The sequence below is a fragment of the Manacus candei genome, unplaced genomic scaffold (assembly GCF_025592945.1).
Source record: "Manacus candei isolate 608988 ecotype Guabito, Panama unplaced genomic scaffold, ASM2559294v1 h1tg000014l, whole genome shotgun sequence".
NCBI lineage: Eukaryota > Metazoa > Chordata > Aves > Passeriformes > Pipridae > Manacus > Manacus candei.
Genome location: NW_026138062.1, coordinates 55,131,361 through 55,149,633, shown reverse-complemented (window position 1 = coordinate 55,149,633; position 18,273 = coordinate 55,131,361). Strand labels below are relative to the sequence as shown.

Sequence of the window (18,273 nt, the reverse complement as noted above, 5' to 3'; positions counted from 1 at the left end):
GGCCCTGCAGAGAGACCTTGATAAACTACAGGGCTGGGCAATCACGAACAATATTTAACAAGTTTAAAAGGTTTAACAAGGGAAAGTGCCAGATTCTGCACCTGGGATGGGGTAACCCTGCACGTACATCCAAACTGGGGAACAAGATGCCGAAAAAGCCGCATTGCAGAAAGGGACCTGGGGGTCCTGGTGGACAGCAAGTTGAAGATGAGTCAGCAGTGCCCTGGCAGCCAGGAGGGCCAAACATGTCCTGAGGGGGCATGAGGCAAAGGAGGGAATTGTCCCACTCTCCTCTGCACTGGTGCGGCCTCACCTCGAGTCCTGTGTGCAGTTTTGGGCACCACAATACAAAAAAGACATTAAGCTCTTAGAGAGCATCCAAAGGAGGGCAATGAAGGTGATGAAGGGCCTTGAGGGGAAGCCGTATGAGGAACGGCTGAGGGCACTTGGTCTGTTCGGCCTGGAGAAAAGGTGACTGAGGGGAGACCGCATTGCAGTTACAACTTCCTCATGAGGGGAAGAGGAGGAACAGGCACCGATCTCTGCTCTGCGGTGACCAGTGACAGGACCTGAGTGAATGGCCTGAAGCTGTGTCAGGGGAGGTTTAGGTTGGATATTAGGAAAAGGTTCTTCACCCAGAGGGTGGTTGGGCACGGCAACAGGCTCCCAAGGGAAGTGGTCACAGCACCAAGCCTGACAAGAATTCAAGAAGTGTTTCGACAACACTTTCAGGCACATGGTGTGATTCTTGGGGCTGTCCTGTGCAGGGCCAGGGGTTTGACTTGAAGATCCTTTTGGGTCCCTTCCAACTCAGAATATTCCATGATTCTATGAAACGTCAGACAATTTTTATTAAAAAGAGACTAACAATGTTCATTAATGTAGATAATTTAAATTTGACTGTGATCAGAAACATAGAAAAGGGGATTTTCTAAAAAACTTGGTTACCATCACTGCAGTTTTCAGACTTACACAATGTATTCACTAAGAACCGATTCTCACAACATCTTCAGTTCACTGCACAAATAATTTCAAGGATTTGTGTTGTCAGCTGAATGAATGGTTCAACAAAGTGAACAACTACACGAGTGCTTTAATCCTTTAAACATACCCTGTGACAAAATTTCTGTTGGCAGAACTTCTTCTGCTTTCCCTTTTTTCTTTGGAGGTGTCATGTGTGATGCTGGTTCAACCTAAATGAACAAAAATATAGACACAAAAAAAAAAATCAGAAACAATACAACAAGTAAGGATTGCACAAATAGGTGGGAAAATTAATTTCATTCAGATTTGGTTACTCATGCTCGACTAGATGCTAAACTTTTAAATGGAACAAGACAGTAAGAATGTAGTTTTATGAATGTTTTAAATCAGTAGTACTGCTACAGATGGAGTAAGTCCATTTCATCTCTGCTACTAGTACATGTCCTATATAAGCCACTTCTGCCCACTTACATTTTTCCTACCATGAACAAAATAAGGAAACTGATCTTGCATAGAACTAATAATCTGGGGTTTTTTGACAGTTCACAGATGTGCAACAAGACATAGTAGCTCTGTGCAGGCATATCGATCAGAGCTATTTAAGAAATTTTTACACTATACTGGTATGATCCTTCCAATTTTCCTTTTTTTATTTCCTCAATGCTCAACTATTTTTTCTCCTTTTTTTTAGGTTTTAAATGCTGAAGACAAAAATCGAAATTTTATTCACAGAAAATTACTCAGAGCGATGGTCCAAGGTGAATTTTTGATTTAAAATTAAAGACAGGCAATTCTTGCCTATAAGCAGTTATTCTTTACAAGAAGAGAAGGATCCTTGCCTCAGTTACAGATTGTTGTGGTGATTTGCTCTCTGATAACGTAGGCACATTAATGAAGTTGGTGTTTTCCAAGTAGTTGCAATGCTGCCTTTTCCAGTCCAGGCAATCATACATCAAATGAGCAATGTGTTCAAACAGCACAGTACCAAATGCAAGCTATGAGAGAAAATACAACGGATGAAGTTTGCATATAAAAGTGTCATGTAATTTAGTGACATGAGGCATTAGCTCTTTAACCAGCAGCTCTACATCTGTTTATAAATTTTTCAAAGGATTTTTTTCTTCCACTAACTCAGAATGCTTTGTAAAGTTATTCTAAAGCCTCCCCATTTTTATTTGCCTTAACACTGCCAAACCACAGTATGGACTGTATATTGCCTAAGTGTTTTAGTTTTTATAAAGTTTAACTTGTCTTAACAGTAACTGTTCATGGTCTGCTATCTTGCATCTGCCATCTTTTTCAGATGGGAAGGCACACGAGAGGAAAATTAAAGTATTTGGTTTACATAATATGTGTCTGTTTTTACTAGTGATCAAGTTGCAGCATATTTGCAAGGCAACCCTGCCCTAGAAGGACAAAAAATAAAACTCCAAACAGGTAATCAATGTAATTTCATAATATTTTTTATCTTTCTGTTGCTCTTTGAAAACAAAGAAAACCTCAAGAACTGCACTCTGGAATCCATACTTGTGAGTGAAGCAACGTCAGCATACTGCCCAAATGTCCAAAGGGAGAGCACTGTATCTGCAAAAGTCTGACAAGGAAAGAATCATGGTTCTTGAGGTCATGTACTGTGGTTTTCACCAAACCTTGGAAGGAATAAAAAGAATAATAGCAACTGCTATTTTAAATGTGAAATGTTTTTGTACAAATACCAAAACCTTATTGGAGACCACACGAAACACTCAAGTTTCAGCAGGTTTAATAGATGTATTCTTCCCCTGTACATCCTAGACATTATGGAAAGGATAAAATTATTACAATTTTTAGACAATTTCTGTCAACAGTCCTTTTCTGTTTCTAAGAGGTGGTTAACAACATTGGATCTCTCGATTTTAGTTTCCTAAAATAAAACATAATAAAGAAGCGCAGCTTACATAAGGCACTAAGTACAATAACGGATCTTTAAGAAGTACTAAGCATCTGCTTTCTTCAACTCCGTGCCTCTTTATGGCACTTGAAAACAAGCAGCTCAAATCACTGATCAGTTATGGAATACTTGTCTCAGTTTTCATAACATTTAAAGACCAGAGGAGATACTTGGGAAAGAAATTCTATTTGTGAAAGCAGAATTTTCATCAATATTCTTGTACCTTTGTTTTCTCAATTAAACACTCTTCTGAAGAAGGGGTTAGTATAAAACCTTTCCATTCATATATTACTTAAAAGATATCACTAGAGCACATAAAAAAATTCATTAAAATATTGGAGTGTTTTGAATCCACAATCTTTTAAACAAAACAAGATTTTTTTCAAAGTCACAAGTAACAAAAGCTGATGCTACTCAATGGGAGACAAGTAAGGTTTAGTGTAATTTCAATCCTGTGATTCAATTTGCTTGGTCCCTCCTCTTCTCAGGACAGACTTAGATGCTTGTCCAAAGTTTTCCAGGTCTAACCATTAGTGGCTCTTCAACAAAGAAAATATTTTTGAAAGTATTTTCCTTTCTAAAGATCTCAAATCTGAGAGTAGACCACTTGCTGTATGCAATACTCTATCATTTTTATATTAATGTCTAACAACTTGAGTTTTCCTTCTGTAAATCCTGGATTTCAGAGACACAGTAAGCTTGGACTCGGAGACTCTTCAACAAGTCCACAAGAGCAGACTTATTCCATTCACCTATGATTTCAGAACTTATATACTCCCCACCCATTTTTTTTAAAGTTACATATTTTTCTACTTCTCCAGAGCTCATGAAATTATAACTACAATCTGTTGAAACACTTTGAGTGACAGATCATTTTTCCTTTAAGTCAGCTATAATATAGGTGCTTCCAGGATATTCATGAGTAGGCTGTAGCATGTGATTATGGGGAAGATAAAAAACTTCTTTCCCAAAGGAGCCTTTGCACTTTTAAAATTATACAAAGAGTATAATGATAAGCAATATTATAAGTAGCAAGCCTATATGTTTCCACAATTAAAGCATGTTTCGTGAATGCCTTGGAAACTGTTTTAAAACTGTTCTGCTGTGGCCTACAATATCAAGAAACTCCAAATCAGGTACTTTTATTCAAAGGACTCCTTGTGAATAAATGCTGAATAATCTTGTTGGATATATAGGAAATAATTTCTGTTCAAGATTACAAATATACTAACTACGGTGGTTATGTTTCAGAGAACACTGAGATAAAACTCCTGGCATTTCCAAATTGTTCTTAAATGTTACAAAACCCAAAGCATGCCATGCATTGTGAAAAGAGAATGTACTGACCAGCATTTCGCTGTCAGACCAATCAGTGGGAAAGTCACTTTCCTTAACTAGGTGATGGAGCCTGGCAACATCATAGAGACTTGATCCATGCTTTCCACTGTTCAGAACTGGCTCCAGGTATTTCCAAAATGTTTCCAAGTCTTTGTTAGCTCCATCTTCCTTTATTTTCTCTGTTTCTACAACCAAAATTTATAAGTATTACACAAATCATCATGGTACATCTCCCTTTTACATAAAGCACAAATCATATATTAGTCTTCTGTACTGCTGAAATACTCCATCCTCAGTCTCAGCAAAACTCTGACACACAACTTTGGGATTAAAAAATTCCAGGACGATAAAATCTCAGTAAAATATGGTAGTTCTTTCAGAAAAAAGAAGAAAGAAAAAAAAAAAGGAACTCCACCCCCCCAATTACACCCCTACATCTCTCCCCTCAAAGTAAACAACAGCAGTGAATTTTTAAAACCTAGGAAATGTAAAACTCCCAGGTTGCACTTTTACAAAGCTGCCAGCACATATCTTGGTGAACCTGTTCTTAAGTACAGGGTAAGCAAGCCTTATAATCACAATTTTATTGCTTTGGAAATTGGGGCAAAAGAAGATTAGTCACAGTATGACTATGAAGCAAGCCTAGAAGTTATATGGTTTCCATTTTTGCTCCAATGTAATGATCAATTTTTGAAGATGCACTATCTACAGTGAAAAAAAAAGTTTTCTGTTAATGCCAACCTTACAATCACATTCTGGAATCTAAGATCAACCATACTTTGATAGTGTAATTTAATAAGGAAAGTAAACCTGCAATGACTTGCTTTCATTTAGACTTTAGCCCTTCTAAAGCCTAAGTATGAAGGCAAAATACTTCACTTGTATAATTCCAGTGGCCCTGTGCATATGAAAGGGTACTAACAGTACTTGCCTTGGTAACTTCACAAAATGAAAGCCATTAGGGGATGAAAATACCTGGGAAGGAAACGAATATGAAAGCTGTGGTCCCTAATCCACGATTCTCATGTATTCATGCTAAGAATAATAGAAACTGTGTAACATAATTGCATTTACAGCTTAATGGCTTTCCTTCTAAAAGTTTCTTCATATATTATTGAAATGATGAACCACTGTCTGTTTTGTAAACCATTCAACTATGAAATACTTGAACTAATGTCTTCTCCAAGGCATGATGAACTATACCTGTATCACTGCTGACAGATGTTTGTCTTAATATAAGACAATTATATGTCTTAATATAATCTTATGTTTGTCTTAATATAATCTTAAAAGCCTCAAAATATTTCTACTCGGCCTTCTCCAGGAATTCACTAACCTCACCTGTGGACAGTTTCTTCCTCCTACACTGCATTTTCCCCATTGCAATTTAAACTCTTAATTTTCTATCCTAGACTTTTACTAGTTTGAAGACTTTTATCATTCCTCCACCATATCATTCAGCCTTCTCAAACTTAAGGATAACAATTTCATTTTTTAACTCAATAGGAAAAATTTTACAGATCCTCAAAATTTTTGTTTACCATTTTTTGGAATTTTTCTTATTAGCACATATTTTTTACAAAGTCTTACCTCATCATTGATTTCTGTGGTAAGATTTTTTCAGGTATTTTTTAGAACATACTCTCCTTTTTAACCTGGAGATGGTATTCAGTTTTTAGGGGCATAGTGATATTGATTATGTTCATTTGTGTCATTAGCATGACAGCTTATCTTTCAAATCCAGCCATGTGCTCCTTTGCCTTTCTTTGTAAATTAATTATTCATGTATAAGCATACTATATTGTCCATATTAAACAGAACAGTCAGTTTTTTCCAGATTATTTTCTATACTGTCAAGAATATTTTGCATTTGAATCACACCCCATTATTCCAATACCCATGGCAATATCGAATGGTCCCAGACCCAGCACCAAGTCCCTTAAGTCCACTCCATGCATCCCACTATTTGATAGTAAACTTTTACCAGTTACTCTACAGAGGCCAACAATTTTGAATTATGCTGCACCTACTATACATTTATTTTCATCTAGACCTACCTTGCTCACTGCGGGCCATGTGATCCTTATTTAAATCTAAATATACAACACACACAACTACTGTGTCAGAAGGTCAGCACTTCATTTTATAAGGAAATTAAACTTGTCTGTCATGATTTGTTCTTGAACAGCATACACTAGCTGTTACTCATCTCCTCATTTTTTTAAGTGGTTAAAAATTATTTCTTCCAGTATTTTTCCAGAAACAGAAATTAAGCAGATTACAGTGCCTTGGCTGTGTTCCTTTCCCTTCTTCCTCACAGCTCTTTTTCCACTCTCACTTGGTCTTTATGAGTTCTCAATTGTAAATGAGAGTGGCAGGCAGTTCTTTAAGTAGAATACAATTTAAGTTAATCTGAATCAGCTGATCTGAAAAGTTCTCTATCTTACACTCAGTTATTTTAACTATTACTCCACAATTTAAAGTTGAATCTTTCTGCTATCAGCATTAATTGTGGTTAGTTGTAATCATCACCTGTTTGCAATGGTATTTGCAGTGACAACAGATTAGCCCTCCCACAACGCACATGACAGAAAGAGGTACAAAAAGCCCTCCCAAAACATTAACCACTGTCAGCCTTCTCAGGACCACCTCCTTACAGTTTTTTCTCTGTGTTGAGCAGCAGACAGATATTTTCCTTGGTACACCTCCTGCATTCCATTTTGTGTCTCAACATTTCCAATTCTGTGCCAATCGGTTCATAATAAACATATATTCTCATTCCTATTGACCTGAACTATTTCTAATTCTTAAATGCTTCCTTATGCCTGAGGTCCACAAAGAATGCATGGTTTAGCCAAGCTGTTTTCTTACTATGCACCCTATCTTTTCTTAGTAATGAGAAAAACTTGCACTACTACCTGTAACACTACTTACACAAGATGCTGTCATCTATATTCACAATTTTCCCCCTTCAAAATATTTTATTTACAAATTATCTATGTTTTCTAAAGTCTTCCTGCTATTATACATAAAAGATAAAGAATAACTTTGGAAATATTTGGGGAAACCTGCCCCTGCCCTCTCACTCCCAGCAGGTGTTGTAAATCAAATGAAAATAAAGCAACCATGCTTTTTGCCCTTTGCACTTTCAAGACCCAGTAAGACATTACCCTTACATTTTACGAATTCTAACAAAATTGTAAGAAGCTACAAATTATATTTTCCTCTCATTCTCTTCCCAGAGATAAGATTACTCAAAGAACAAGGTCAAACATGACATTACAGTCCATCCATTGGTCTGTGATTACCCAAGTCTCAAAGGCTACATCTACACAACTTGTGTTAGCTCACCTTGGCACCTTTGGGGACAGATTCCTTACTGCCCACGCAATCTAACATGCAGCATTTGCCATGGGGCAGTATGAATATGTCAGTTAGTTAACACAAAAGGGATAGAAAGAACAGCACCCTCAGACAAGTTCACCCTTCACAACACTCATAAGTAAATGGTTTGTATTCATCAGTGGTCAGAATGGCAGTGAGTCACACCATCCCAGCCTTCAGCCTTCCAACATAATCAACCTTCATAACCCCTTCTCCTGGCCAATATACTTTGCAGCATGCAGTTCCTCTTATTTACTGGGCTGTTTATGCCATCTCAACAGTGTCAGAATCAATCACAAAGAATTTTTCAGCACCACAGAGGAAGTCAATATGCACAGTTATAACTGGAACCACAGTAGTAGAAAAACACATGTATGAACAATTAGAGCTACCAACTCAGTTTTTTCACTTGCTTATCACAAGACTCAGACTTGGATTTAAAATAATTCAGGTCAGAAGGGACCTCAATCTCCTGCTCAAAACATGGTCAACAGGAAACCTAGACAACAGGCTCAGTCTTGAAAACCTCCAGAGATCCCATAACCTCTACAGGCAATCCATTGCAATGCTTGACTACCTCTGGGGTAAACTCCTGAGCTTCCACACCCCCACTTATATCTTGCCAGAGTCTTCCATTCCAATTACAGAATTATTTATACTGAAAGGAACCTGTGGGGGTCATCTGGTACAACGCCTCTGCTCAAGTAGGTTCAACTAGAGCAGACTCTCCAGGCCATGTCCAGATGGCTATTGAGTACTCCCAAGAATGAAAACTCCACAACTTCTCTGGGCAATCTGTGACAGCATTCAGTCACCTTCACAGTAAACAAGTGTTTTCTCATCCTCAGGTAAAATTTCCTGTGTTTTAGTTTTTGCCATTGCCTCTTGTCCTGTCACTGACCACCATGGAAAAGAGCCTGGCTTCCTTATCTTTGCACACTTCCTTCAGGTATCTTTCTTCTCCAGAGTAAACATTCCCAGGCTCCAGTCCCTTGAACATATTTGTGGTTGTTTGATGCACTCTCTCCAGTAGCTCCATACCTCTCCTGTACTGAGGAACCCAGAATTGGACACAGAACTCCAGGTTTTATACTCACCAGTGCTGAGTATAAAAGAAGGTTCAAATCCCTTCACCTGATGCAGATCTGATACCATTCTCCTTGTTTGCTAGAAAGGCACAGTTCTGGCTCACATTCAACTTAGTGCCACCATCCCTGAGTCCTTCTCTGCAGAGCTGCTTTCCAGCCAGTCAGCCCCCACCACAAACTGGTGCAGGTGGTTATTCCTTCCCAGGTGCAGGACTTTGCCCTTGTTGAATTTTATGAGGCTCCTACCAGCCCATTTTTTCATCCTGTCACGGTCCCTCTGAACAACAGTACATCCCTATGCTGTTTCAGCCACTCCTCCCAGTTTTGTATCATGAGAATACTTGCTGAGGGAATTTTTCTGATCATCAATGAAGATGTTGAGCAGGATTCATACCACCAATCCCCTCTGATACCCTCTGGGCCAGGACATTCAGCCAGTTTTCAGTCCAATTCAGTGTTTGCTTATCCAGCTTCTTTCTAAGGAGACAGTGCCAAAGGTCTTACTGAAGTCAGGACAGACAATATTCACTGCTCTCTCCTCATCTATCAAGACAGTTATATTGCCATAGAAGGTTATCAGGTTGGTTAAGAATGATTTCCATTAGTAAATCCATGCCAACTGACCAACTTCTTGTCCTTCAAATGCCTGGAAATTGTTTCCAGGCTTAGCTGTTCCATCATCTTCCCAGATACTGAGAAGAGTCTGAGTGGCCTTCAGATTCCTGAGTCCTCCTTCCTACCATTTTTGAAGATGGGAGTGACACTTGCTTTCCTTCAGTCCTCAGGCACCTTTTCCAACTGCCATGTTTGTTCAAAAGTAATTGACAGTGGCCTTGCAGTGACATCACAGCCAGCTCCTCAGTAAGCCTGAGTGCATCCCATCAGGTCCCATGGACTTACATATGTCCAGTTTGCTTAAATAATCCCTGACCTGATTGCCTTCCATCAAGAATCTTGTTCCAGATTTTCCCCTGTTTTTGGAGCCTGGAATTTTAAAAGGCCATTCATGATCACAACCACTTTTTTTTCTTCCAAAGTCCTTTAGCCACTCCTCATAGGGTGGCTGTTTGCTGGACTCAGTAGAGTTTACTAGTATCTTTCTTGTACTGCAGAGCCCAAAACTCTGTTCTCATGAGAGCGGAGTAACAGGGAATAACCACTTCCCTTAACCTACAGGCTATGTTACTGCAGCTCAGTATGGTTGGACATCACTGGTGACACATATTGGGCTGGCTGTTTACCAGGATTCCAGCTCAAGAGAGGTGTTACAGCCTGGGGACAGCTGAGGAAAATTACAGAGCGTTATTCTGTGGCATATTCTTCTGTGGCTGGGGACACAGTTCCAAAGTAGCCAGTTGTGTACTTTCCTTGAAATTACCAAATGAGCCAAGATTTCTTAGCAATGCACCTTCCTAATGATTCAGAGAAGTACACATTTGATAAAATGTTCTTTGGTTGCTGCTGGAGAAAACTATGGCTGCAAACACTGCCTACTTAGCCAGTCCCTCTTTCTGCTGTCCAATTTTTGCACTGGCAAACCATTTGGTTTGGTGACCAATCAAAGGCAATACCATTTTGGCACTTGTAAACACAGCTGCTCACCATTAGCATGCACAAACACAAGGCACAGAGAGGGAGAAAAACACAGCTTGAACAGATTTTCCTTGGATATAAAACTATCTCCTTTCTATACAATTTTTTTTTTATGACCAGATTACCTTCAGATGAAATTAAAGGCTCTCTTTGAAGTGTAGTTTCTTCCAAGTGTATCTGCAATGGCTTGTAATTCTCAGAAGAAATTTGAATTACACTTGAAATGTTAATTCCAAGCTCAGCCATTACAGGTAACAGCTGAAGGTTGTGGAAATCCAAAATTATAAAGTAATGATGGGCACCATCATCTGGTTCATCATCTGTTCAAAATACAAAAAAACCAGATTAGAGCAAGGCCATTCAACAGCTAAACAAAATTAATTTTTTTCTTGACTATATAGAGTAATGCAAATGAAGGTCAGTTCTTTTACAACTTCATTGGGAAAATTACATATAAGTTCAAAAACATTATGTGCATTAGACTGAAGTCTTCTGCACCAAACCATCTAGAACACAGCAGGAAGAATACAAGTCAGAAATAATAATTGTTTGGAGAAGCACCAGGAGAAAAACTGGAGAAGCTGGTTATAATCAGAATGTCGTAGCAGCATTTCTGTAATCGCTTCTCTCTAAGGAGTTTAGTGTCAGGACATACTCACATGCTCTAATGGTAGTTTAAGCTATCCTATTTCATCCTGTATAAAACTGGCACACACAGACTAAGTTACTGTGTCTTAAATGAGCAATTACATGAGTCAAAATAATTTCAAGGGAACACTGCTGACTGTTCCCTGCTCAACAGGTTCATGTTTACTAGGTGTGCTTCCTGTCAAAATCCTCATCAGCTGGTAATACTAGCTCACACTAGTCCTTTTAGCTGGCCAGGGGCATATCTAAATTCATCTTAGAGTGCAGATGAGAAGTTTCATTGAGTGCCTGCTCTGTTTGGGCTTATTAGTTATGTAGAAATATGCACAGTAGCATTTCACTACCAAAGCAAAAGGTTAAGCATTATATAAGTAAAAATGAGCCCTCTAGAAGCTTGACTCTAGTCTTAAGTTTATTGTATAGTTTCCATTTGTGGTCTACGGAGAAATATAGGTATTAAGATAAGTACCAGAAGATTTCATTCATCCAGTATGGTTATTTATTTTAAGTCATTAGAAACTGCCTGCTGAAGGTCCTGTATCTCTTCATTGATTCTGAAACACGTAGAGTTAGTGCAGGCCATCCTGCACTAGAAACCAAATGCGGTTTTATATTCTCTTTAGCATTAAGATTCTTTCTTATGCCTACTAATACATCACACATCTAAGTCCTTTAGCCACTCAGCTCATGGGACTCATGCATCCAAGGGAGAAAAAAAGGTAGCCTAGCACTAACATCTGCCTGTACTCAGGTTTATAGCCAGGACTGTGCAAATGCCGCTACCACATGGAGCAGCAGGCTCTCTGTTGGTTGCAACATTAGATAAACATAAAAGAACATACAAATTTGGAGAAAGACTGACTGAGGAAGCAGCCACCACAGTCCAGCACATATATGGCATAAAGCAAAAATCAAACCCAGAAGAAAACTAGCCCATTATATACCTGCTAGCACTGAAACTGAAGTATGTAATTTGATGTCTCAGTTACTGCAGGAAGAAAAGGCATGAGCACATACAATTACTGAATATTTCTAACAAAAAACCCAGATGTCTGCCCAGTCACTTACATAGATACAAAAATTCCAATGCATATATGCTGAAGACTGCATGCCATTCAAAAATTATAATTATGATTAAGCTAATAATCATGACAAGTGGATACTAATCAGTCAGCTCTTATTATCAGTGACTAGTCCATACTCAAAAGAGGAAAGACATCAATGCAAGTAATCTCTAGACTACTCAAAAGCAGAAATATTTAATTTCAAAAAGGTGATAATGTATTAGGAATGAATGATAAAATGACTGTTAGCTACCAAAACTACCAGATACAGACTGTCTTTGAGTTCAAGGCATGGTTGTTTTTTTTTCTTTTTCTTGATACAGCTATGTTAAAACAAATATAAAGAGGGAAGGTTTAGACTGGATATTACAAAAAATTTCTTCATTGACAGGGTTTTCAACTCTGTCAGTTTGTTATATTTTGTAATACAAGGAGAAAGACACCTCTGGATACTGCTACATCTACTTATTCTGAAATCTTTCTCCAAGAAAGGTTTTCTGTAGGACTTGTTTAGCTACTTTCTTTGGGTGTTATATATGCTAAAACATTTTGAGATTGACATGTTACATGTATCTTATCTAAGTTTTATTTCTTGGATTGCACAATCTATCCTAACACTGAGCAAAACACAGTGCCCTCTTCAAATATGAAGCAGCAATGTTTTGATATTGGCAAATAGATCCTGAGTTTTAAACGTGGACAAAACAAAGTACTCCAAAGCTAGGTTGCAAGACTTCTAGTAAGTTCATCTACATTTTTTGCATACCAATGTATTGGTCTTTCTCTTCCACTTCTCCATGTCGTTGTTTCAATTTGGTGTCCTTTTTAGCAGGGGCTGGGGCTGCTGACTTTTTTCCTTTACTTTCTTTTTCAGTTGCTTTGTCAGGAGGTTTAGCTTTTTCTTTTTCTTTTTGTTGCTGTTCTGCCTGACAAGATGAATAAACAAAGTTGTCATTGTAGCCTTTGTGCAGACTGTTGTAAAACTTCAGTGATTCAATTTTTTTATCGTAATACTTTTCCCCCTCAGCCACTATAACATTGACGTGGTGAAGCTGTCTTGAACATCCTGCTTTATGCTGCTCAAACACAACATTTAGTTTATTATATTCTTACTCAATCATAGTACTAAGACTTCACATTAAAAAGGAACTGCAAGAGCTAGTCAGACATTATACCTGCCAAACTAACAAAATGCATATGGGTAAAAAGATGAGTAAAGAATCACTGTCCTTTAGTTACTGCCAATACAGCACTTGTACCAGCCAGAACCCTTCCTTGGACTTAAGGGAAATAAGGCAAAAATTCAGTATCTGTTAAGTCTTTAACATATCTGTTACCACTCTTGAGTATGGTGTAAAATGGTACCAGCACTATTTTTATTTGATGTAAATATCTGTCTACTATGAACTAGAACCAAGAGTCTTGTGCTCATTTCACACAGGATATTATTCAGCCATTCTCATTAATTTCAAACAAAAACATCTACATTAAGCTCTGCTTGGTAATTTAAGAGTAGAGGATGAAGAAAAGATTTTGTAAGTATCCCTGAGCCTCACACTATAAATCCATAAAGTCCAGAGTCAGTCTAAAATTAAATGAATCCAAAACATATTAAGGTAAAGTGAGATGCTGTAGAGCAAGAAAGCCTCCACTTTATTTTTACCCAGCAGAAGTACTATGTCCAGCTATGCAAAAATGACATTTCAGAATCATAAAGCTAAATTAAATAACATAAAAACGTATTAACTTAACTTACAGTTACAATCCTGCTGGTGTCACTTTAGTGGCTATTAAAGCAATGAGAAAAGCCTTTCATGCAAATGAGAAAGGGCAGTTAACTCTACACAGTTGCTTTCCCTAGATCCAGATGAAAAGCAGACTTTCAAGCTGTGGAATTTGTATTTACTTCAAATTCAAAATCAAAGTAGAAAATATTTTCCTGCTTTTCCCTTCCTTCATGCATTCCCTTTCTGTAAAATTTACAAATGCCTTCGACAGATTCTTGAAACTATTTGCACTGTGAAATGAAGGATTTGGAGGCTTTCATTATTTTCCTTCAAATTTGTTCCACTTCGGACATTTCAAACAAAAAAATTTTGATAGTACTTCTTTGAACTCTAAGCTGATGAACACACCAAACAGAAGATATGATCATCAGGCCATAATCAACTTCATCTATTGCATCTGCATAATTTTAAGTCATCCTCAAATAAGCAGAGACATTTCTGGACTTGCCAAGATTCTAACCAAGAATATCACTTGACCAGGGAAATAAAATTAGAGTTACAAGACTAATCTTGCCAAATCAAAGCTAAAGATTCCATTTTAATATTGAAGTGCCCAATCTTTAAACTTAAAATTTTTGTTTTAAAGTTTACTTATCAGAATTGACTAGTATCGAAGAGAAAAGCCATTTTTTCTTGATTCACTATAAATAATCTGCTCTATAGCTTCAGCCTCTTAATTTCTCTTCAGATTGAAAAGACACTATCTTCTCATACTATTCATATATTTGTCTTATGTTACCATTTCCTAATCAATAGTCTTCTGCGGAAACAGGACACAATTCTCATTTAATCATCTAGCATTTAATGTTCTTGTGGTTGTGAGCTATACTTCATCCACCATCCATTGTGTGCTATACTATTCCCACAAACAGAATTGTTGATAAAAAAATTTACAGACTTTTCAAGTATACAAAATCCATTAAACTGCTTTCTTCTTGCGTCTTTTACATGCACAGACTGCTCAGGTCTCCATGTCATCTCACTTTACACTATAGTTCTTGATAATTAACAGGGTAAACTTACTACAGCTCTCTGATAATGGTGTTCAGTTGCATGAATGTTTGCTCAAAAAGGACTATATCGAAACCAACTGTTCAGTAAGTTGTTGAAAGGTACCACTGACAACTTTAAAAGATATTAAAAAGCAACTAGAGGTCTGATCTGTGATTCTGTGCAAGCTTGGTGAAATTCCTCCTAGAACACATAAGCAATTTGACTGAGGCAATCTTGGAGCTAGTGATGATCTTGGAGGACATATGGAAGCAAGTTTTGGGAACACTGGAAAATGTGGTACTCAGTTCTGAGAAGCAGGTTTCAAAATATGTACTATTAGGAGAGAGTTCAAAGGAGAGGAACATGCATAATCAAAAACTAGAAACCACGACATATATTTGAGTTTGTTTAGTTAAATATGTAATAGATTTCCATAGAATGCAGGGTAAGAACTGTTGCCCCCATACCCAGCGAGAAGTGAAGCAGTAAAAGGTTTAAACAAGACTATGGTTGATAAGACCAGAAACCTTTTCCAAACAAGTCCCATGCAGACATAGTTCAGCAGTAATTACTGAAAAGCAAAAGCACAGCAGTGGAAAGTTTTAAGAAAAGATTCAACAAATATATGCCAGGAATAGTTTATGAAAATATTATTCTGCCTTAGTGCCAGAGGAGGGAAGAGATAACTTCTCCAAATTCCCTTCAGAGAGGAGATTCTTAACAATAACTTCTTCATAGCGCTTCTATCCTAGATACTTCTCAAGTAACAACCTCTCCTACCTTTACTTCAGGAGAGATATATTCAGATGAAGCCAGTTTGTAGTTCTATTTTCTATTGGACCTAAGACTCAGCTAAGCCATTACTAGCTCTCACTCTAGCAAAGAGTTCTTGCATAGTATTTTTTATTTTCTCTTTTTTTTTTCACTTTCTCACTAGCATTTGAGTAATTGACAGCTTCATCCACAAAATCTAATTAACTTAAAAAGATATTTCTAGTCACATTTCTCCTCAATTACAGTTCTATGAAGTCAAACACGAGAAGAAAGCTGAATTTATGGAAGCAACACTAGAAGTGTCTTCAAAAACTTAATTAAGCATCCTCCCCTAAGGCATTCTGATGTACCTTCTTTTCAGCTTCTCTTCTCTGAAGGTCCTTCTGTTTGAGACAAAGCAGTTGAAATTTCAACAGCTTTCCAGTTAGTGTAACAGGAATTTCTGCACCCCCATCCAGAATGGCTTTGGCTAATTCTATTACCTGTAGAGGGAAAAAAAAAAAAAAAACCACAACAAAACTATTGCTCCATTTGACACACACTTTGAATGATGAAATGAAATACACACATTGTACAACGTGTGGGTCAAAACAGCCACACTTCCAGGAAAACAATGTATCAGTAAGATGCACAGCTATTCTTTGGTTCTGAAGACCTCAAATGAAGTCCTATCAGCTATAGTATGAGATAAAACTAGAACAGAAAATACTTCCACAATTTATGCAAAAATCAATAGACACAGAATTCTCACAGGAAAATGCACATTTTTTTAGATTTTAAACAAAGAAGCAACGTTGAGCAACTACTTATTATAAAGTAATAAATTAAAAAGCACGTAACAGCAGATCAAGGGGAATAGTTTGGAGTACTGTTTACAAAGTGAGTAGTGTCTGAGGCACTAGCTCTGAATGAAAGATAAAAACTTCTTGAAGGGAATTTGAGAGGGTCTGTCTTGGTAAAAACACACCCCCTCCCTGTGTAATTCTGATTCTGTTGGTATGCAGCCTAATTGGGGTGAAATAAGGCTATTGAATTTTCTTAGGGTGATGACAGCAGCGGGAACATACAGCTGCATTGTCCAGATGTGTGGCATTGACAGGCTGTTTTATGACTATGTTTTTTACAGCTTGTTTCCACTAAATTTCATACAACTCACTAACATCTGGGCCGTTTTCCTTGGAGCCTCATAACCACTTTATTTACTGCGAAAAAAATAAAATAACATAAAAATACCATAAAAAGTTGTTATATGTTTCTTTTCACTTGTGTTGTCCCTGTAATAAAGTTCACCTATGTAGGAAGCGCTGTTGAGGAATAATATAACCATAATATTTTCCTACTTTTGTTTTTAAGCAACCATCAGCTTTATTTATAACCATGGGCTGAATTAGGTGTTACTCAAATGTTCTGACATGTTTCTCTTTTCCCCTCTTGGAGCAATTACAGTTGGGCACATATGGTGTCAATTTTGCTTGCTAATATTCAGACAATGAAGGTGCACACTGCATGTCACTGAACTGTGTCTTGTCTAATGCAAACACCACCATTAGCTTTGAGCTTTCATAGCTCCTTGCCTAGTTTAGAAATTCTCACTTCTCAAGTAAAACCCAGGTAAGCAAACCTAGCCACTAAAAATGCTTCTCTGAATAAAACAAAGGCAAAATGGAATCAAGATTATTATACACTGAATTATTGTTTTATACAAATGAAAGTACAGAAAAAGAAATATCTTAAAATTCTGATTTTTTTCCTGAATCGTGTAACAGGGAGACAAACCAAAACATATGCATTTAAAAATCCTTCCAAAACAATCCTTTCCCTCCACCACAAATAAACCTGATTATCTCCTTAACATACACAAGATACGTCATGATTAAGATCAGTTTTGCTCTACTGTTTCATATTCAAAGTAAGACAACTTACTGGCTACCATCTCAACAAGTCAACCATAGAAGGCTTCTGAAAAGATACCCACTGACTTCAGAGTCACAGCAGAAAATCAAGGATTTCTTAAGAACAAGACTTTAAAAATCTCACAGACTGTAGGCACACTAGAAACTACTAGTCATTCCAACAAAAAAACAGTCACTCAGAGCTAGCCACACAAATCTGTGCTCTGAAAGAAAGACACTTTGAGGAAATATCACAGCAATTTCCTTCAGAGAGAAAAATTCTCATATAGGTTTTTTTTTCTGCAGAATTGATGTTAACAGCCTATGGAAAGTGATGCTTCTCAGTGGCTAATGTAGATGAGTTGCACATTTCTTGAAACACAATAGAGGGGAAATGGAGGGATTCTGGAAGGATTCTTGAAAGTGTATATATAGTAACCCATCTCAATGGCAGTTGCTGATTTATTGTTCATGGAAGAAGAAAAAAGTGCTTAGATTCTTAAAATACATTCTTCTTGAGAAGTTCAAAGCATTTTACCAGTCAAAAGCAATGCATCATGATTATTCCTATTTTGTAGTTAGAGAATGCAGAAGAGACTTGACCAAGCCCTGCAGTGAGCTGGACAACTCCTGAGGGGGTAAGAAGGACGAATTTTCTTATGTGAGCTGGTAGAGAAGTATAAACCAAACTATTTAACAGAAGTACATCCCATGATTGTGGAGAGAGGTCAGACAAAGAAGATGAAGAAAAAATCAGCACAATACATTTGGCAATACAAGGAAAGCAAATAGTTTTTC

The 18,273-nt window shown here is 37.4% G+C and overlaps 1 protein-coding gene across 9 annotated transcripts in view; it reads right to left on the bottom strand.

Moving 5' to 3' along the window:
• SPAG17 (sperm associated antigen 17) overlaps nt 1-18,273 on the bottom strand; it is a 95,421-nt gene that overhangs the window by 57,828 nt on the left and 19,320 nt on the right. For 6 of the 9 annotated variants that reach the window (XM_051778618.1, XM_051778621.1, XM_051778623.1 and 3 more), the window contains exons 4-9: nt 15,934-16,065; nt 12,796-12,955; nt 10,444-10,637; nt 4,262-4,444; nt 1,824-1,979; nt 1,112-1,193 (exon numbers count right to left, since the gene is read on the bottom strand). In XM_051778618.1, coding sequence (XP_051634578.1) covers nt 1,112-1,193; nt 1,824-1,979; nt 4,262-4,444; nt 10,444-10,637; nt 12,796-12,955; nt 15,934-16,065 — 907 coding nt within the window. Of the gene's footprint in view, nt 1-1,111; nt 1,194-1,823; nt 1,980-4,261; nt 4,445-10,442; nt 10,638-12,795; nt 12,956-15,933; nt 16,066-18,273 lie in introns of all 9 variants that reach the window. The other 3 variants (XM_051778625.1, XM_051778626.1, XM_051778622.1) reach the window with 2 other exon arrangements.